This window comes from Solea senegalensis, linkage group LG13, assembly GCF_019176455.1.
Source record: "Solea senegalensis isolate Sse05_10M linkage group LG13, IFAPA_SoseM_1, whole genome shotgun sequence".
Lineage (NCBI taxonomy): Eukaryota > Metazoa > Chordata > Actinopteri > Pleuronectiformes > Soleidae > Solea > Solea senegalensis.
In genome coordinates, this window is record NC_058033.1 from 16,208,578 (window position 1) to 16,231,742 (window position 23,165).

Below are 23,165 nucleotides of genomic sequence, written 5' to 3' on the forward strand. Positions count from 1 at the left end.
TCCAAGCCATGCCCCATCACACACTGCTATCCTTGTCACAAGTGATCAGATGTGATGTCAGACTTTAGAAAACAAGTCCCAACTGTGCAAGGGCTTGTCTATTTTTATTTATTTTTTTATATATTTTTAATGTCACATCATCAACAATCTGTGTTCTGATTGCTTACTTGTGTACCAGCTGGAAACAAAAGCTTAAATTGTGACCTCGATCTGACAAAATAAAGAGCCCCAATGTTTCTCAGTGAAACTCCATTATTGATGTGAGAGCTCACATCGACGGGATACAGGGCTGAAATATATTAGTGGTGTGTGAATAAATCATTTGACAAAAAGTGGCAAAGGCCCATGGGCCACATACAAAAACACACACATATCTATCTATCTATCTATCTATCTATCTATCTATCTATCTATCTATCTATCTATATATGTATGTGTATATATATATATATATATATATATATATATATATATACACACATATATTCACATATAAAATTAATGAAACATTTAGCCATCTGGGAGTCAATCAGTGCATGTCCATGAAATAATACTATTACTAATAATATTGACAATAATAATAATAATACTAAAAATGATAATACTAATACTAATACTGATACTAATAATAATACTAATAATAAGCTCATTGTAGGGAGCAGCTCCATTTGCACTGCTTCTTGAGTGACTATAAAATAAAACTAAACTAATTACTTCTTAATATTCACTGGGCTGTTTTCTATAGTTTTCTATTTTTAACTTGCCTACGTATAGTGTGTCCAACGATTTAGAAGAGCAAATAAGCCACTTTCACCTCTAGTGGCTTATTGACTAATTAAATGACAAATGGGAGGATTGGGTTTGCAGATTGGCCGAGTTGACGTCAATTGGATTGGTTAGGTGACAGCGGTAGGCTCCGCCCCCTGTGGGCCAAGGTAGAGCAAGCGTGCTGAGAGAGAGAGAGGGAGGAACGGAGGGAGGAGGGAAGGAGGGAGGGAGCAGGGGGCTGAACTGATCCCACGTGTGACGCTTTCATTCCCGGCTCAGTAATATTCTCATAGCGGGGCTTTGCATATCTCCTGCCGTATCTGTGTGTGTCTGTCACTGTTACTGTAGTCCCAGCCTAGACTTTTTGGAATAGATATGGAAGGAGACGGGAGTCAAGCCACATCCGGAAGCCTAAACGACTCACAACATGACCCGGGGTAAGACATTTTTCACATTTTAATGCTTTAGGTACGTCTTTTTCCCTTCCTTCTTTCAATGTTACAACACCTTAACAGAGAGAGCGAGGGAGAGAGAGGACTTGACCGTGTCAGTCGCGCTGTGTTTGTCCCCTCTTTCTCTCTCTCTCTCTTCTTCAGTACGTACTTAAACGCCGCACGGGTTTTGTTTCTACATGCAGTTTTTTTTTTAAAGAGCTCCGCTTTCTTGTAGCGAGACTCGCCTCCTCCACCACCTCCTCCACCCCCACCTCTCTCCCTCCCTCTCTCCCTCTCTTTCTTTTTTATCTACATAATTACTGAGCGCGAGTGTTGTTTTCCATATAGTCTTCCTCTATCCTTTTAAAGGTCGCTTTTTAGAAGTAGTTAGTCGTCAAAATGGCCGAACTGACATCTGGACTCACTTCACTTGTGTTTTCCTCCTACAGTAAAATGTTTATCGGTGGCCTCAGCTGGCAAACCTCACCAGGTGAGAGTGTTCTCCTCTTTGACACCGTGTCCTGCGTTTTCCTTGTTTTTGCGTGACTGTGGTTCGGTGTGTGTGTGTGTGAGTGAGAGCGAGAGAGCGAGGGAGAGAGAGAGAGAGAGGGGAGCTCGGTGGTGGAGCTGCTGCTGCCGTGTATGTCACTGTAGTGGAGTCAGTCAGTGTATGGGATATGTGACTATACTGTGTGTGTGTGTGTGTGTGTGTGTGTGAGAGTGTGTGCGCATGTTATTTTTGCTCTCAAGTCCTCTATTCGACCCCTATGCGCATCGCGGGGGTGTTTTTATTTTTGTGACAACAGCCATGTGTCCGTATGTTTGTGTAAAAATGACCCGACATGTTTGTTGTCTTCTCTCTCCACAGACAGCCTTAGAGACTATTTTAGTAAATTCGGAGAAATAAGAGAATGTATGGTGATGAGAGACCCCACGACAAAACGTTCAAGGTAAAAAAAACAAACAAACAATCTATGGCTTTTGTTTCCTACTTCTTCTCCTTCCCACTGCATGTCACCATGTCGCTCACTTAGTCCGTGTTGAGTATTAATCCAGTGTGTGTGTGTGTGTGTGTGTGTGTGGTTTCACAGCAAGCCAGATAAGCTTAAATGCTCGCTGCTGTAAAAAGCTGCGACCGAATGCAATTTGACATTGACTTTGTGACTGCTGCCTGCACCACCACACTGTTGGTGCTGTGCTGTGCTGTCGTCTCTCCCACTGTAACACGGCAAATGCTGATGATCGCAATTGTCCTCAGTCTCAAGTTCAAATGTGACACACACTATAACACACACTCGCAACACACGCAGGACGTCCAACGCTGTGAATTGCAAAAAAAAAATTAAAATTCTAACAATAATAACAAGGTCATACGAATAAGATGACCATTGATTCCAGGTTTTGCTCAAGCTCCTGCCCTTTTGCCATATCTGGCTATGTAAGGGCCACTTTTGAGAGACTGTTTTATTCATATTTTTTTATTTCACGTTGTCCATAGGATCGATTCTCGAATAAAAGTGTGGAATAATGGCAAATATTTCATTTCAGTTATAATTTCTTCAAACTTGAGCTCCAGCCCCCCCCTTCAGTGGCGTCTGTCCACGCCACTGAAGTGTTGTCGTCTCTCACACACTTCTCTACCACAACAAATACTGATTATAGTGATTGTCCTTAGCTTCAAGTTCAAATGTGACACACGTAAACACACACGCACACAATAACACACACAGGACGTCCAACACGGTGCATTACAAAAAAATAAATATTCCAACAATAACAACAAGGTCATATAAGAAGAACATGGCTATTGAATGAATGTGCACATATAGATACCAGGTGGTGACCTTTTGCCATCTGACCATGTAAGAACCACATTTGAAAGACCTTTTTATTCATTTTTGTTTTGAATTTTCCATATTTTGTGTTTTATTTCATGTGTTCCATGTGATTAAATAAATTAATAATCCAAAGTGTGCAGCAAACAGCCAAACATTAATTTAAGTCATAACCTCTTCAGGATTGCAGTCGTTTTTTTGTACAGTGATTAGTTGAGTAGTTCTGTTAAACAACTGCAAGATTGTATGTTTGGGTTTGAAATGAATGAATACATTTGTAAGTAAACATACAATTTGGCAGTGCAATTTTGTTTTTAGTTAATGATTATGAGTTGTTGCCCTTTTTTCATTTGAGCCCCAACCTCCAGAAATGTCAGTGCATGCCACTGGAGTGTTGTCATCTCACACACTGTAACAGAGCAAATGGTGATGATAGTGATTGTCTTCAGTTTCAAGTTCAAATATGACACACACACACACACACACACACACACACACACACACGCAGGACGTCCAATACTGTGGATTACAAAAAAGAAACATTTGAATGTTTTTTTTCAGGCAGGGCAAGGCAAGTTTATTTGTATAGCACTATTCATACACAGGGCTTTGCAAAGGCATAGAAATATGTTAAGACATTTCACAGAATAAAAGCAAGACATTAAAATTACATTAACGATGATAAGGTCAAAACATTAAAATAATTATTAAAATTAAAATAGACTTTAAAATTGTAAGAGAGAAGTGTGATTTCCCAATAAAGTCATAATTTTAAGTCATTCTTAGGGTCAGTTTTCAATTAAAAGTGTGTGATAATGGCTAAAATGCCATTTGAGTCGTAATTGCAGTGTTGTAAGTAAATGAAAGATTACTTGCACTGTCATTTTTTTGTTAATGATTATGAGTTGGTGCCCTTTTCTTCACTTGACCCCCAGTGAAAAGTCTCTTTGACACACTGTAACAGAGCAAATACTGATGAGTGTGATTGTCCTCGGTTTCAAGTTCAGATACACACGGGGCGACAGTAGCTCAGTGGTCGGCACTGTCTTTCAACTGGAACATTGTGGGTTTGATTCCTGGCTCCACTTGTCCACATGCAGATGTGTCTTTGGGCAAGACACTTAACCCCACGTTGTTCCTGGCGGCTGTGCAGGCAGCGTGTAAATTGGTTAGAAAGATGAGCAATAGAAAATGCACTGCACATAGGCTGTATGAAAATGTGTCAGTGAATGAGTGTGAATGGGTGAATGGCAAAACTGTAGTGTTAAAGAGGAATAACATGGCCAATGTGCAATAACACAATGTTCCTCAGTGGTGATTTAAACGTTTTTATTTACCAGTTTGCTGTGAATAAACAAAGTAAAGCATTACTATCATAAACACCGGACATTACACAAAGCAAAACAAGACATAATAAAACAAAATCAGACTGAAAAGACACTGCCATTGAATTAAGGGAAAGAAACAAGTAAAGAAATACTTCTCAAATATGGAGTTTGATCTTTTTAGATGAATTTAACTTGTAAAAGCTTTGGAGTAATATGACAAACATACGTTTAAAAAAGCAAACAAAGCCCTGTTATTTGTCAATATTTAGAATTTACAGCAGAACCATCTATTTTCATCCATATTTCCATATTAAATCAACATTTGTCTGCATTTTTAGTAATAACATTCTGTTGTTTTTATCTTTGTGTCCTTTTGCAGGGGATTCGGGTTTGTTACGTTTACAGATGCTGCCAGTGTAGATAAAGTCTTAGCCCAACAACACCACGAATTAGACTCAAAGACGGTGAGTTCACACTTTATTTGCACCTTGAAGCAGTGTTAATTTATTGTTTTTGTGTTCTCACTGTGGAGCTGCAGCTAACGATTGTGTGTCATTATTGATTAATCTGTCATTTATAAGGTGGCTGGTCCACAATGTCTCAGAAAGTGGTGAAAAATGATGGATCAGTGTTTCCCAAACCTCAAACATATTTGTTTTAGTGTCTTTGAAGAACAAAGACACCAGAACTAATTCACAATTAAATCATAGAACTTGTTTTTATTACCCACTCAAACATTAATCAGTCATCAAAATTATTGGTATCGATTCATACACAATGAATCAACCCTAGTTCACACTGTTTTTGCTGACAAAGCTCTTCAGTCACATTGTAACTCTGTGGCTCTCAAGGCCTCATGGGAAATGCCTCTTAGCAGGTTAGGAGGCTTTCTGGATCAAGGTCATGAATAAGGACTAAAAGAATATGACGGTCCCGTCAACACTGTAAGCCTCAGCAATAAAACACAACTCCAGGCTGAATAAATATTATGTGTTCACTTTCACTTCCCTGGATGAATGGGGTCGACACACCCACTTCTTTACTGCAACCACATGTGCGCTGTGTGTATGCACACACACATATCTCATGTTGCACTGAAGGGCGCGCAGTTCAGAAGTGCTGCCGCCGCTGCTGCTGCTGCTGCTGCCGCCGCTGCTACTGTTTGACCAAGTATCTAACATATTGTATTTTCTCTGACGTGCTGATATGCTATCTCCCAAGAAATATTTTTAATCGAACGCTGAATTATTATTTTTTTTTACAACATTATTCTAAATGTCTATTCTCATATGGAATAATCTAGTTCCACAGATTAAAAATAGAGTCCCTGGGGAGTATATCAGTGCATTTTATATTGCAAGTGTTTTGTTTAATTCTTAAATGGTGCTCCTATGAAGGGCAATTCATTCACGCAAACACATACACCGGGACGCTCATTTATGAGAAACCTTGAACTATATTTTACCCGCCTTTTGAAATTTGTCAGTAGATGAATAATTGAGCATGCTAGTCATTTCTTGAGAGATGTCTGTAATGATAGATTAGACGGGCTTCAGCTGAAGTTATATTTGTCTGGGATTTCTGCACTGCAGGTGGTCGTGTTGCCAGCGTCATTCTGGAAATGGAGTAGTGCATGTTGAGGGAACATGCTGTGTGTGCCACCGTGACCAAAGGCAAATCAGCAGATTGTTTTTCTCGATTTTAAAAGACAAATATAGGACATTGTGGATACTATTTAAAGGATATTATAAGCTATGAAAATTCTTATTTAAGTGTGATTAGCACAAAGCTGACAAAATGTGCCCTTTGTCATGCAGTGGACCTTATCTACTCCTTTTTTTTCTATTGTCTGTATTAGGTAGCTCAGAATGCTTGCTTTACTTCCCCATTGGGGCTTATGAGTTCATAATTTATCCTGGTCAACTATGAGTTGTTAACCATTATTAATATTTTAATCGCACTAGGTAGAAAACACACAACAATGTAAAAACCCAAAAAGGGAGTGGAGGAAATTGCTTTCTCACCAGTTTGCAAATGAAAAACACTAGAGGGAAAGTTATAAAGTAAAAGAAGAAAGAAGAATATACTACTCCTAAAACCCTTGTAATAACAATAATAGATAGATGAATGTAGCACCCAGAAGGCTCCATTTTTCTTTATAAACGTGGGGGCCTTTGAAAAACAATGACGCAGATACCCACATTTACTTCCTGATTGGTTGTCGTTGGCCATAACGACTGACAGCTGTGAATAAAAAGCTCCATTAACACTTATTCAATTTCACCATGTTTTGCGACACGTGAAGTTGTTTTTTTCTCATTTGTCGTCCTTTCTAAAAACTGCAACTGCAACTGCAGAGGAGAGAATCTGTTTCCTGTTGACACCGGAACCTGAATGACCATGTGATATAAGTTGTCAGGTGTGTTGAAATGGATGCAGATATGCAACTGAAACTCACTGTAGGTTATTAGTTTTTTGTTCAAAAGCACTATTATAAATTCACAATTCCGAGGGCCCTGCACTGAAAGGGGGCCCCCGAGGTAGCGTTATTGTTTTCATGATTATCTCAACGAAGACATATTAATATAATTGCATTATCATAATGTTGTGCTGGGCAATGTATGGATATTATATCTTTATCATGACATGAGACAAGATATGGTCTTAGATTTTTAGATCATCATATTCATCTGTTGCATTGATAATCATCATATTTATTATTTTGAAAACGTTCGTGAAATACCCAGAATATTCTAAATGTAATATTATATATTGATAAAGATTTACATGGAATTGATACAATTATAGTAAAACATCTTTCATTCCAACACTAATTTAATTAATTTGTATTATAGCAGAATTTGAACTGTATATTCTGCACTCAGGGAAAGATTTAGTTTTGGGTTTTGAGTTGTAAAATTTGGAAGTACATATATATGTGTGTGTGTGTGTGTGTTAAATTCATATGGGGCCCAAACTTTGTAGCGGTATTTGTCACTCAAACTTGATGCCTTAGTGTCTCAGACATGTTGTGTTGTGTTAACCTCCTTCAGTTGAGTTGTGCTCTACAGGGATAGTGGTAATAAGAATGTACACTGCCCCCTCTGTTCTGAAGGAGTGCACATAGAGAGAAGACAAGGGAAGAGTTATGACAATGCAAATCTTGCACACCTATGCAGAGGGGTTTTACATGGAAGCAGGTTAAGAGCTGCTCGAAGGGATAATGATGCAAAAATACTTTGATGCAGAAAGTAGAGCACTCTGAAAATGTCACACTTTGGCATTTTGAGCGCTTTGACAGCTTGACAGCACGTGTGTGTGTGTGTATATATATATATTCATCGGGTATTGGGTCTAATGCTGCCCTCATGTACTTGTATTTGTATTCGTAAAACTACTCCAGTACTGCTGAACCCGATACCACTTTACGTATCTTCAAGTGAGCTGAGCAGTTGTGCGGCAATTGTGCGTGTGTTGCAATGTCAGCAGTTTGGAAATACTTTGAGATAAACAATGAGGACAAAAGTAGAACAGACTGTAACCTGTGCTCTGCTAGACTGTCAAGAAGAAGAGGAGAAAAGTAGCTCATTCAACACAAGTCGTTTGATAAAAAAAACATCTGAAGAACCAACATGACACAGAGCAAGGGATTTGGCACTAAATATTAAGTATTCATTTAAGTCAAATTCAAGTCTATTTGTTGCTATACTTTTACTCACCTACAAATGTGGCATTCCATTACAAACCAGGGCATCGTCTAAATGTTGTTTAATATTTTACGATGTAAGTGTTTAGCGGCAATATTATTTAAAGTCGTATCTTGTCGAAGTGAGGCAAATAACATTTGTTTTCAAAAACAGACTGTATATATATTTTTTGCTGTAATGGTATTATTAAGTATCGGCAATAATAATTGAAGTAATAGTTCTTGAACTCAGTACTGGTGCATCCATATATACAGTATATGTACACACTAGAGAGAAGAGTGCATATTAAAAATACACTTCCACCTGCGTGTCGTACTGAACAAGCCAGTCTGGTACTGAGGCAGTATAAATGGAGCAGTCTTCCTTTCAGTGCCTAAAGGCATCCTTAGCATAATGGCAGGAGATAGTTAAATTAAAGTTATAGTTAAATTTTAATTATTCTGGTAAGATATTCACTTCATTTTAACTTAACGACCTCCTGCTCATACCACAGTTTGAAACTTCTATGTTGCAGCTGATTAAGTCATCGCTACCCCCCCCCCACCCCAGTAAGCGAACACTCTCTGATCTCTTGCTCATATATTCAAGTTACCATACTCGTGCCTGCAGCTCATATACAATGTGTCATACTCAAGATGTATGATATGTAGAATTACCCTTTTTCTTTGGACTATTGGCCACTGTTTTATATACGAAAAAATACAATCCTAGTATATCTCACTTACTGCAGGCTATAGGTCATATTTGACAGACTTATGTCATATTCTTCAGCTTTGACAGCAGCTCAGTCTGAGATGTGAACGCTGACATTTTAAGGCTCGACATCTGATCATCATTGTCTGAAGTGTGGCCTTTTAGTGCACTGACATGACAAAGTTTTATAAACTTGGGCTATCCTAAATAAATCACTCCAGGCCTGTTGTAAAACACTTTATTTTTTTATCATTATCATGGTTTTTTATCATTACCTCTCTCTGGTATTTCTCTCCCTCTCGGTAGAATCCAGAAGTTTTGAAAGAGGGTTTTTATTCAGACGAGCTCAGAGTGCAGAGCTGACAGGAAATGAGGAGGAGGAGGAGGAGGAGGAGGAGGAGGAGGAGAGACCAGACAGGGAATGTTGTGATTACACGGTCACTGTCTTAATCATGAAGGCCACCAGGCTGCCCTGGATAAATAGTTTTCTAATGACCATTAACATAATAATTTTGGATTTCATGATTTTGACAGCATCTGGATTTGAAATAAGATTATCCTTCATGGAGTGTTAACGTGTGTGGTTCATTTGCTTTTTCATATGGCCAGGCTTTTTTTGTGTCCACACGCTTAAACATGAAATATATTGATTATACTGATCAGAAATGATAGTGATAACTAATGGATTTTTCTCACTGACGACAATGAAGCTGATTGTTTGCTGTTTTTGTTGATATTTGCTCAACACTTTGGAACAAACTTCTCCTGATCATGTTGTAAATAAGTCTTTAATTAGTGTACTTTTAATTAGTTTTAATAAGTTGAATAATTTTAGAACAATGGCATAATTGTGTTTGTTCCAATTGTTTCTTATTTTCCTATTTTATTTTTATTGGGGGCAGCCCAAGGACAAGAGGAAAAGAAATTGACTTGCAACTGGAGGGTTGCTGGTTTAAATCCCAGGATGTGTCAAGGGCTGGATTGCCCCTGAGCAAGGCACCCGATCCCCCATTGTTCCCCCGGGTAGATCACTGCTCCTATGCCTGGTTTATTTGCGTTCAGTACTGTTGGGTAAAAATGATGGGATCAATGCCGAGGTCAAATTCACTCTATTGATTGATTGCTAGTTTTAACTGGAAAAATACAATATTATTATTATTTATTATTAACTTCTGCAATTGGGTGTCATTAGATAGAAGTACTTGTGTATGAGATGTAGCTAAGATGCTGCTGATTCAGAAATTGATATTTCCTCACTGCAAATGTGCTGTTTATTTGTCAGCGTGCAGGAGAAGATTACAAACCTAAGCTGTCTGCGTTGTCTCCCTAACCATTAGTCACTGGGCTGTATCTGATGCATGGTTGTATATCTTAACATTCATACTATCAAGATTGCATTGCTTTGGGATCTGTCATATCTCTTATGAAGTTGTACAGCAATAATGAAGAAAATGAAACCGGTCCAGCAAATGTTCATTTGGTCCAGGATGAGCTCGCACATGCTGCTTTGATGCCAGCCTTTGCAGTGTTTGATAAAATCCTCAGCAGTGTTTTTGTCCCTCGTCACCTTGAACTGATGCAGTGGCTGGAGGTGCTGTGACTGTGAGCAAGTTGACTCATACGTTATTAGGAGTATTTCTGTACGGGGGAATGTATTTTATCAGTCAGAAGTTTTGAATTAAATCAGTGTGTAATGTGCAGTGTTATGTTGCGCTGCACACATTATTTCAGCTAAATAGTACATTTTCATGCATTTTCACACTCATACTGATTCCTCTGAAGGATTCCAGGATGGAGCGTCATTTTGGCAAAAACATCTTATTTATTTATTTTTTCTAAATCATTTGCTCCGCTTTTGGTCCGGTTATGAAAACACTAGGAAGACAAGGATGAATGTGAATGAGACATATGGGGAAGAACAGCCGGGGGCTTCAAAACACACATGCTGGTAATTCAGAACATATTTACCATTTTTCATGATGCTTTTGTTCAGTTTAGAAATATGCAACTCGTAGCATCTGTTCCTGAAGATGTTTCAAGGCAGACCGTTTATGAACAGGGGAAATAATGGAACATGATATTGCATTTAAGAAGCAACAGCTCAGAGCTTTAAAAGCATGGTTGATTGAGTCCAGGAAAGCATTGTTATTGTTTAACATAAAGCAGTTATGATTGAAAATAAATGATGTGATTAAGATGCATTCAAAGACCAGGGTAAATTTCTTATTTTTAAGAAGAAGAATTGGATTTTGTAAATGCAATGCAAAAAACCAAACCAAAACATTGTTTTGTATGTATGTAAGGCTAATAATTAAATTAGTGAATACCCGTGCTTATCATTATTTAAGTATACACACATTTGTCTATTTGACAAAGTTTTGTTTTTTTGACGACCTCTTTCAGGTATCTATTCTATTCTAATATCTATTCTTTTTATATAAAATATATATATATGTACAGACACAAAGAGACGGATCCTGAAGTAATATTTGTTATTATCAGTGTTATATTGTAGCAGATAGAGGACAAATCAGCTCAACATAATCAAAAGCATGTATCATATCAGATTTCTAAAGATCAGCATCAGCCATAGAAAAAAAAAGCATATCAGCTGACCTCTAATATTGGTATGGGATAAGAAAAAGTGGTATGGAGTCATCTATATGTCGTATACTAATCATCAGTGTTTGATTCACTTCAACTTGTACTACTCACATACAGCGACAGTATGTTTTATGTAAGATAAACTTATTGTACGTGTAGCTGGTGGAATTTCAGTCTTTATTGAATGACCCCGAGGTCAGCCTCATGCACACAGTTTTGATGTTAGAGGTGAGACAGGAAATGACACAAGAAAAGGAGGAGAAAAGACTTGAACGAACAGCTGTTCTGGACAAATCTAAAGCTTGTTCATCAGAAAGGATTTGCAAGTAGAGTTGAGTCAGTGAGCTAAAATCCCGACTCGCAGGTGCTTTGTCCCCTGCAGTTAATTATAATTTCAAAGCATTATGAGCTAGTGCTGTACCTGTGTTTTTTGTTTGGTCTCACAGAACATAAGCTGTTTGTTGTTTGTCAGTGAATCTGGATAATACTCATAATGGTGGTGCAAACTTTTAAGACCAAAAAAAAAGTAGTTGAGTGTGACATTGGTAAAAGTGATTGATTATTGATTTGGGGGGAAAAAAATCAGCACATACTTTTCATATCATTTGATCACAATACAAATCAAATCAATATTTCACGAAGGCTGGGCGATACGGCTTATAAATAATATCTGGATAATTTTAGTCTATATCCTGATATATGAGATGTTAGGGATATACAACTGCACACAGGTTGTTTCACTGGACTTGTGAAAAGTTATAATAAGTTATAATTATTACTAAAGAGATGTTATAAAGTGACTTTTTAAATATAATTTACTTGATTCCATGTATTTTTAATCAATAACTATAATATTTAATTGATCATATTTATTATGTATTTCACAAATTGATATAATAAATATGATGATTATCAAGTCATCACAGATACATTATCACGGTATGACATGATATCTTGTCTCATGTCACCATATAGATATAATGGTGAATATATTGCCCAGCCCTAGTTTGTTGTAATTTCTGGTCTAATTCGTAGTATCACACCAGTCTACCTGTTGACCTGCTCACAAAGTAACAAGTGGAGCAGGAAGTGGACTCAAAATTAGGACACTGCAGGCTATAGAAAGCAGAAGCAGGCAAAGGTACAATAATCACAAGGCCAGAGGCAGAGTCAAAGAAAACAACAAGGCTCATACACAGGAGACAAAACAGGAAATAATGCTGGATTGCTATCTGGTGACTACATAGACAAACTGGCAGAGACTGACTGATGAGGCAAGACTAAATACTGCAGGTGTGGCTAATGGAACACAGGTGAATGTAATGAAGGTGGAGTACATTATCAAGTTGGTGGGTGTGGAATGATAAAAGGAAGTGAACGGACATGCGACAAGAGAATAATCTTTCAAAATAAAACAGTAAATTAAGATTGAAACATATGTTACACACACACACACTTAAATTGGAAGAGACGACATGCTTTGACAAGGCTTATATCTCCTTATATCTCCTTTTAGCTTAAACACCACATCATCTTGCTATAGTTTAGATATGTTTTAAGGGAGTTTACCCCGGAGCGGTGGTAATATAAGATGTGAACTTAAGATATATGCCATTTCCCTGCCCTGATCTCCCACAGCCGTATGCAGAAGCAGCCCTCTGAGACCCTGCAGTAAAAGGATGGGGAAGATAAAAGATCGCGGGGTAGGGGTTGCTGGGATTCCTCTTGGCCTGTTCTCATTTATTACGCTGACATATCAGGTTGTATGATGTCTGGAGGAAATGCACTTTTGTTCTGTGTGAGGTCGCATTGCCTCATGGTCGCATAGAAGGTGCAAGTGGTTTTAAAAAATATATATATCACATTTTCATTTGAAAAAATCACTCGTTATGGTAATAAAATGCTATAGGGTGAACATACACATAAAAAGTGATGTACTGTGAGATACTCCACCTGCACATATCACTATTAATGCTCATATAGCCCTCATAAACTGCATAAACTTAAGATTTACCAGACACCCATATTGCGAATGACACCCATGCCATAATTGCATGGCCTTTTGATGATGACATTACATTAGTCTCCCAGACAAATGCGCTCAACAGGCTCTGCTACCATTACATGGCTACATTAATGTAATCAATGGAAAACAGGACCTCATACATCCTACAGTTGTAGATAACACATGGTGGTAATTATGATTATACTGTGATCTCACTCCTAACGACAATGTTTTTTTTTCTTTTCTTTTTCACAAAAATAAAGTGACGTGGAATTTGTTATCATTTTGTCGTTTTGTTATGTTTTTGGTTCACGTTTTGTTTAAGTACAACATGGTGGTGTTACAGTTGTCGAAAATCAACAAAACATATTTAGTTTTCTAGTTGCTTGATCTGACATAGAGGTACGCGCCATGGGTGTGCGCTACTGCGCTCGCTTGTAAAATTAGTAATTCGAAAGCTCATTATAAATTGTGTTTTTGTGAATTTCAATTTATTTAAATTATTGTATGAAAATTCAACAAAATATTCAGATCCTCTTTGCTGATTGTTCCAATCCGTTATTACTGCACACAGGTTAAAATATGCGACTTGCTCCGTGCATCTGTTTAATGTTGGCTATTAATTAATTAACGGTTAATTTTTTTTTTAATTGTTTCCTTGCAAAAATAAAAATAAAGTGAATCAATATTTCTATTAAAATCTTCAATGTACCGACGATTAAGAAAACTGATTTTTGTCTTATTACGACTAAAATTGGACTTATAACATGCATGTAAATGCACCTAATTTCTCTATCCTCTGAAAGTAGGTCACTGATTTTTTTATTTTTTGTAGGTTTCTTTGAATCATAGAAAGTTGGTGCTACCAGAATGCTCCTGTATGCAGAGTAGGTGTGATGGAACAGCTAATAGAATCACCCACTCTCTCCCTAAACTGCCCAGTGATTGATTAATGCCTTCTGTGACACTACAGATTTAGTTTTGAGGCAGAAAAGGCTCAGATATGATGTTCTCTGTCAGATCACTTGATTACAGTATGCTGAAAGGACACCAAAACGTTCTGCCTACTGAACCTTTAATCACAATATAATATTTCGACCTCTTGTTCCGGCCTTAGGCAACATTGGACCATTCAGGTGCAAAACACTATGATCGATGTAAGGGCGTTGCAATGTGTACAAACCCTGCTCACGACAAAGTCAAAAACAATGGGCATCCTTACTTAGTAGATGTTGTTGAACAGCGGTCAAAACAATCAATCAACCCTTAATGAGTGCTGTGGTTCAAATGACCTTCACTCTTCCAGAGTACGAAAACAATAAACAAAGGTAAATCCTGGCTTTTATCGACTTGGTAACGCGACTTTCCCTCGTTTGAGCAGTTCATATGGTAACCAATAAAACTTCAATTCAAATTCAGAGCAGATTGTTCCTACACCCTAGAGTCAGCGTTCTGATCTATGTGCTGTTTAGTTCTTGTGCTCTGTTGGTGATGTTTCTGTGATAAGTTTCCTAAAGGCAGAATAATAAAATGCGTTTACTGCTACTAAATGATAACGATACAGCTACAGCTGGATGGGAGGTCTAGTGTTCTACATTGCAGTTATGTGTCTTCAGTTTATAGCACTTAATACGTTACGGGAATTATTTTGTGCCAAAGTGTTTTTTAATATGCTTCTTGGTGCACATGTTTGCCATAATTGACCTCTCTGCTTCCACAACAGCTTGTGATTTGTTACTAAAATTCAAGCCACAGAGAATACGCCTGAACTTGTTGAATTCAAGTGAAAGCAATGGCACAGTCACGACACTCTGCTAATGGGTTTTTAAATAATATTAAAAGTGTTTTATATGCTTCTTGGTACAAATGTCCCCCTAATTTAAACCTCCCTAGAATCCAAGCCAAAGAGAAGAGTTTCTTTGAAGTGTGGTTGTGTGAGGCACTGTCTGTGCTGTGTGTGCCCCTGTGCACCACTGGTGCTGGGAACCAGCCCAAAACATGGACGTTAGCCACTGAGCATAAAACTCACTGAACAAAATCTACACCCTCTTAAGTCTATGACATCTTAAGAATATGTCCACAGCTTATCTCACTCTTGGACAGTCTTTTCTGACTTAAGACTAAAGTTTGTAAAACTGCCAAATAGGTCTGGATGACTGATCTCAAACCTGGTGGTATAGTACGTGTTGAATAACAAAAAATATTTCAGGGACGGAAGTATCAGGTTAAACAGAGACGACATAATCACTGCTTCAGTGGTGCAGTTACATGGTGTAAAATGAACTCACTTGGCCTTAAGTATGGAGGCACTCTCAGCACAGAAATCCCATGCATGCGAATATGTAAAGTAAAGGAAAACAATTGCAATATCTCCCCCCCTCATGAATTTCATTTCTCAAAGGAGTCATTCATCATACGTTATGACCTAAAAAGGTACTGCTACAGCATTTCTCAGATGGTTTGGTTACTAAGTCCTCATTGCTTAATTTGGCTGCATAGCTCTGAGTGTGATTTAACCAATCTTTAAATATCCGCCTTGTTTTTAACTGTCTTTGTGATAATCATAACATTTCAAACTGACAATATTGCTCGCATGTGAATAGGAGACAAAATGCAGCTTGATATGTTCTGTATAGGTTTAAAAAGTGAGATGTATCGTCAACAGGACGCTGGTATTCAAAGCGTAACGTGTTGTCTTTGTTCAATAGGGAGCACAAAATAATTGAGTTTAAATTGGTTATGCTCGGGGCTAAGTGCTAAAACAAATCTTTAAATGAAATTCATTACAAGCAGGGTTGCCATACCCAGGTGTTATTGAATTCATTTCTCATTTTGACCTGATTTAGAAAGATAATGGTAATAACAGACTGACAGAAAAGATGACAATGGCAGTGCACATCATGGTTTCCCTTCAAACACATTAAAATGTAGTCAGTCTCATTGGCTTAATTGATCCGCGCAGATGGTGTCTTTTCGTCTTGTGTTCCTTAATTCATTCTCTCTCCGTTGTTTTCTTCAGCAGAAAGACTTCACTTAAAAAAAGAAAGAAAAATCCATCAGTGCTGAAGGAGTGACTTTTACAAATACATCGAATTGGTACACTGAAAATATTCCAATACCGCACACAGCACAACATACACACAGGATCCTTTGTTAAATACAAATGAGCAATATTCTGCCAAATATTACAACTTGATCCACTTCATTTCCAAATTCATAAATATCCAAGCAAGGTCAATGTAGAATGACATTGCTCCTCTTCACTTTAAGTGTGAGGTTGATGAGACACCCTATATACCTTCATCCAAGTGAAATTAATGAGGAGAATGAAACTAATGAAATAACAAGCACAAGCTGGAGAAAGAGGCTGATCTGATGCATCCTCTTGGTTATTTGGCAATATCTGGAGGCGTCACTGGCCTCAGACTCTCATTTTCTCCCTGTCATATTCAATCAGGCATTCCTGCCTAAAAAAAAGGGAGTCTGTGCTGTGGCCATGACCAGCTGAGCGACGGCCGTGCAGACCAGCCTCACTACAAACAAGTTTTGTGACACTGGCATTTTTATAATATAATCCACATTACATTCAGAAGCAGAAGCAGGTTTATGGCCAGGTATAGTTTGCACAATATGAGGAATTTGTTCTGGTCATTGGTGCAAAACAAGACCAAAGCAACAGTAGCCAAATATAAATATAAACACAAATGTGCAGGGTAAGCTGTAAAAACAGAAGGTTAAAAGATCTGAAATTGTAAGTGCAAAGCACCAGGTTATGTCAGTCAGTTTGTAACTTTGTGCTAAAATGATAAATACATCTCTTCTTCTCAAAAATGACTACCTTGATATGACAACACAAAACCAATTCCAACATGTTTTTGCAAAAGCCTATGCTGTGACATTTGGCTCCCATTTTCTTAATTCTCTTTTCTACACTTTGACTTGAGACCACCCCAGATAAATGGAACTAACTGGACACAGTGGAACTCATGGTTTTATGTTTTATGTTGAGGCATAGATCTGAATACAAACATTTATGCTACATTGAACTTTTCCTAAGTCAGATGTTTGGTACAACAGGTCTCTTTATAGAGTTGGTCATCTTGCCAAACTGAACTATCAGAGAAAAAGGATCTTGGTGATAGGGGTGACCATGAACCCAGTGGATCAAGTTCTCACAAATGCACCCAAAGTCCACTTAAACAAGATGGTGTACAGTGATTAAACCAGAGTTGAACAGCCGATGCACCATTATAATTAATAAGGAGACAGCCAGTAGTTCAACAGTAATATAACTGACTTCATGTTTTAAAATAGGGATGAATTTGCACTAAATAATGAGGTTCTTGTATTGGATTGTCTATTAAATGGTATTTTACAAGAAAAAAGTACAGCACACTTAAAGTGGAACTTTGCAAGTCTGGATGCTTTTTTTTGCCTTTTTCTCTACAGAGCTCCCCCTACAGTTTTGGAGTAAACGTCCAGCTATCATTCATCACTTTATCCTTGATGTTGTAAAAACTCCCCACTGTCGCTTCCCCCTCCCTTCCCCACTCCTGGCCATGTGCATTTGTTTTCAACGGAGCTGGCAAACACAAGCCGTGGAGCCGTTCCCTGCTGTTTTGCATGCTTCTGTGTTTTTCAATTCTTGCCATTAGAAAAAAGCTAGTTTGCTAGTATGTGGCCCCTCACTCGGTCAGACAGTCGTCTCCTCTTCCTCGCTTCCTCCAACAACAATTGTCTCTACTTGTTTTTCGCCAGCTCTGCCATGACGACCGTCTAAAATAATGCTATCACTGCCTTGATCTTATAGCAGGTACCTGGCTGAGAGATGTGTTTGTAGTGCCGTGAAGCAATTTGTGTTTCTTGCGAGACCCCGACACTTTGCGAGCCTTCAGTCTTCCTGCAACAAGCCATTTAACCATCACATTGACTCTGAAGCTGTTGAATTAGGGTAACAATCCTGCATAGTTCTGCTTTATGACATGACAACTCATTAACAACATTTACTGGGAGGTTAAAGGGATAGTTTCCATGGTCTGTATTGAACGTGCTGTGCATGATCCCAGTGGGCCCAAGGCTACGGCTTGAGACACCGACTGAAAACATAACTTATCGCAGGGAGAAAATGAAAAACTAATTTTAGCCACTTAGCAAATAAGCTCACCTAATTAAATGTACACCTGCTTTGGATTACGATATCTTATGAATTTTGGAAGCTGAAGTTTGTGTTGCGCTGTATACCGCTCACTCTCCTGCATGTAAGTAGATTTCAAAATGCTACATCACGGCAAACGGTAGTTGCTGAGTCACTGCTGCCTCCATTGGGAACTTCGGATGTGTGTTTGTGACTTACCAAAGCTGAGAGTGAGCTGTTTACAAATGTCAGTTTCAGTAAGAAAACGCTGTCTCATGGGGAGATAAAGATAAATGTCTAAAATCTGTTTTATCTTGTGTCCCCGGCTGGCAGCTATGTTTTCACTAAGAGGAAGTGACCATGTCTTAAGGTTGCTCCTTGCCCAGAGGATGCTCATAGCACCGTCAGTGTTGATTGTCAGTATTTCATACAACAACACATCAAAAAAACTGAAAGCTACCAATGATCAGTGAAATATTCAACCACATGTGCAACAAACCTTTCTTCAGTCTTATATAATGTCCTTATAACCACCAAAGAGTTGGTCATGTGCATTTAAATTGCAATTACAACAGTTTTGACTGAACATTCTTCTCTAATTTGAAAGCAGACTGTCTCAATCGCCACAGGCTGATTATACAGCTTTTTTTTTATCTTAAAGGCTTAAATAAATTATTATCACTGCAAGTATCAAATTCCTATAAATCTAATTAGCAGGTCTTAGTGCTCTCAAAATATGTGTATAATTTCTTGCTCACAAAGGATTTAAAATGTAAATGTATGAACGTTCTCGGCGAGGAGTGCTCTCTGGCTCTTTTATTTTCGGGCTCGGTTGGAGAAACATTTTCAACACCTGTTTATTGCTTTTCACCCTTGAAATATCACAGCTACTCCTTTAACAACATTTTTGCTATTCTTTTCTCATTCTCAGATTGATCCTAAGGTTGCCTTTCCCCGTCGCGCCCAGCCTAAGGTAAGAATAAATTGGTCACTAACCCCGCTCAAAGAAAATGATTATGTCTCATGTCACTAGCTTACCTAATTTTGTGTTCTCACACAGCAGATACAAAGAGGTTGTGCTTGTCTGTTTTTGTTATTGTAGAGAAATACAGAGTCTGGCTCCATTGTGCTCATTTTGTCAGTGCTGTTTTGCCAAAGCAATTAAGGTTGGACATATTACACTTAAAGGAACTGTTCAGCACATTTTTTTTTTTTTCATTACCTCTGTGTTTTATATACATCATCATTTTTCATATTTACTTAAGCATTTCTTCCCCTGCCATTTTTGTTTAAATGGCACAAATGGCTTTGAAATGATTTGTGTTTTAGTTGCAGTATATTTACTTTGAGGCAGAGGCTTCCAGTTTTAGTCTGCCATTGTTCATGAAATGAAGCTTAATTGTTAGCTTGAGTTTGTCACCAACAGGAGTCAGCCTTTAAAGATATGCAGTGAATGTTAGTGGGGTCTTGATTTTCCTTTCTTGTGTTGGCTGTTGGAATATTTTTAAAAGTGCACACAAGTGTGATCCATTTTTTTGTGTGTGAATTGCCTGATACTAGACTAAATGGGCAAGAAATAATATACAACTTCTCATTGACAGTGACTAATTACAGTTGCTGGCAGAGTAATAAGTCTGAATTGTTTTCCTGTAGCATTTGGAGATGAATGGCACTGAATGGCACTGAATGACACAAGAGATTTAGGAATATCTTGAATTGTGGTGCATGCATGCAGAAATCACCACAATTAGCATTAAAAACAATAGTTGATTTACAAAAAATACGCTGTGCTCCAATCACACAGGAACTGTCGTGTGACCTCTTTATGATGCGTATCATCTTTTTCTTTCTTGATTACTGGTCTTGAGCTTATTCTAATGACAATTAAATATTCAATGTGTGCAGATGGTGCAGTGGCGTAGTTAAGGGCTTTGTTGACATGTCTTCTTACACCATCCCCCAGTGTTTAATGTGTAGAGTATAGCACAGTGCAGTGTAGCGCTATTCAGCGCTGCTATCTGGGCTTTTTCCACCTACACCAGGTGGAAATCGATAATAGATTTTCTCCTTTCCACCAGATCAGAGAGAGGCATTGTTAAAGAGTTGTTCAGGTTTCAGACGAGGAATTGGCAGTGCAGGCTTTCAAAGCTACAGCACATGACTTAAGAATATTGGCAAACGGCTGAGAAACTACCAGTGTTTCTCCACATTTTATAACATGGCACGTATATCACTTCTAACTTGTTCTGTGTTCATAACTGTGCAATAAAGCAGGTCAAATTATTGATGATGTTTCCAAGTAACAAGAAACTCCTTCTGCTGTCATTGTTAATCTTTTCTAAACAGTGCTGTACTTTTTTGGCAATGACTCAGAAAGGCAAATACAGTATTTTGGTGTCATTCAGGTCTTAAACATATTTGTCATTATGCCTCACAAGATTCATAACTCAGTGAAATAATGACCCCATAACAGAATTTGTGGCACTGCAAAAGCCTTGTACCAATGATTTATAAAATGGCTATAGGGCAAGCTTGTTAGAGTAGAAAAATGGTTGTATTGAATGTGGATTATAAAGGATCTTAAAGCAATGGGATTAAGCTTGATAGATTAACACTGCATGTTATTGCACTTTATATTTAATTGATTTAAGACCTTCAAAAAGAGGTCCCACTCTTAAAGGTTCCCATTTAGAATAAGTCCTCTTTGTTTTTCATTTGCTTTCTTTTGTCCCTGTCGCTCCTTCGCTGTCTGTCTATCTGGCTGCTTATGCAGCTGTTGAATAGTCTTCGCTCTTGTTTAAAGAATCTCTTTTTGGCAGGTGCCTCATTGGCACGGGTTCCGCGGGGAGCAACATCACAACGAGACCAATCAGTGTTCATTTTCTCACGGCTAACTATGACCTCACTAGTAACCCCGCCAATGACCTCCCCTCTGCTGAATCCTGCAGTACAGCAAAACTATACAGTATGTACAACACGTAGAGTAACAGACAGGAAGTGAAGGTGAACACAGAGGACATTTCACTGTAAACAACTGAAGGTGTTTGCACCAGGATGACAGGATCACAGGAAAAACAACTTGTATCAGCAGCAATCGCTGACACGGCCCCAAAGCACAGGCAGCCCCACAGTAAAGAGACAGTCAGAGACACCCTGTCAACAACTGATCATTAGACTATAGTAAAGTACACCGCCTCGAGAAGGTTTTATATGAATCTCATGTGAAATAAATGAGAAGAGTGACCAGTTATATCATTTTTAAGGTATAAATAATAATGGAGAATTTGAGCATGGAACACTGGACATGTTACTCTCATGATTGTGTTTTAATAATCACCCACAGTGTGCCAATTTCCAATTTCCTCTGCTTTTTGTTTGCAAATTTTGTATTTGATTTAAAAGTGTGTAATTTATAATATCAACAAATCTTCCATTCAAACCATTGTCATATAAGTTCACACAACTGATTAAGCTCCACACGACTCTCTCTGCGTTTCTCAGTATGGTGGCGTTTAGATCTCGTGCCTGTTTAGATCTCTCGAGTCATTACTGCGCTGCACTCTTGGAAGGAAGTCATTTTAATTTATATCCGGACAGATGGAGGCAACATTGCACTAGTAAAGTGAGAGGACTGCAACATGTTGGCGTGTGACTGAAAACAGCTCAGCAGTTTGACAGGACTGGAACACGCTCTCAATCAGGACTGATAGTTGTGCTTGACAGAGTTTTCAGATGCAGTCATCAAATAATGTTACATTTTTTATGTTCGTGAAGAAGAGTTATGCACTGCGGCTTTATGTCTTTTTTTGGTGCTCCACTGCACCAAAGAATCGGACACCGGTAACCACAGGTCACACATTCACTCTCTCACTCATCTTCTACCGCTTTATCCTTCACATGAGGGTCACGGGGGTGCTGGTGCCAATCCCAGCTGACAGAAGGCGAGAGGTGGGGTACACCCTGGACAGGTTGTCAGTCCATCACAGGGTCACATAGACACAGACAGTCATCCCCTCTGTAACCACAGGTCATGCCGTGTAAACAAAACATGCTAAAGAATTGCAAACTGGCACACACACTAGAAATAAATGCCACCCAACTGAGGCTTATTTGAAGATTAAAAACATTTTTCTATTAGAAATAGAAGCTGTGTGTACAGTGTCATTGTGACTGTATCAATGCAGACTAAAACACAAGTATTCAGGGATTAGTCTGCATGTGTGGGTGATTGACACATGAGACTGAAGGGATTAAACATCATGATGTGATGCAAAGTGCTTTGTTGCACATTCATTTATGCCTTGCTTCCTCCTCGCCCATGCAGCCAGACTGGAGATAGCCATGGCTTTATTAGATAGGCAGCTAAAAGTAGCTTTAAAATGCCAGGAGTTCTGTATAAATGTTTCAGCGTTTCAGCATTGGGTTTCACAACAAACCACACACAGTTTATTCCATTAACGGCACAAGTGTTTTTATTCAATGTCACTCCATGCAGTAGGTATGCAACAATATCTTCAGTCTAGAAAACAGATAGAGCAGATGTTATGAACTAAATTATAAAATTAAAAATAAAAAAACATTTGATTTGATGTTTTCCACAGTACATTCTTAATATCTACATTGCAAAGTACTAATCACAATAAAAACTGCAAAGCTG

General features: G+C 38.3%; 1 protein-coding gene across 7 annotated transcripts in view; it reads left to right on the forward strand.

Annotated features, from left to right (window-relative positions):
• Positions 1–992: 992 nt before the first annotated feature.
• LOC122779366 (RNA-binding protein Musashi homolog 2) overlaps positions 993–23,165 on the forward strand; it is a 315,696-nt gene continuing 293,523 nt past the window's right edge. For 6 of the 7 annotated variants that reach the window (XM_044041611.1, XM_044041616.1, XM_044041614.1 and 3 more), the window contains exons 1-5: positions 994–1,205; positions 1,652–1,692; positions 2,071–2,152; positions 4,745–4,829; positions 19,440–19,481. In XM_044041611.1, the coding sequence (XP_043897546.1) occupies positions 1,144–1,205; positions 1,652–1,692; positions 2,071–2,152; positions 4,745–4,829; positions 19,440–19,481 (312 nt within the window). In that variant the 5' untranslated portion in view covers positions 994–1,143. Of the gene's footprint in view, positions 1,206–1,651; positions 1,693–2,070; positions 2,153–4,744; positions 4,830–19,439; positions 19,482–23,165 lie in introns of all 7 variants that reach the window. The other variant, XM_044041613.1, reaches the window with a different exon arrangement.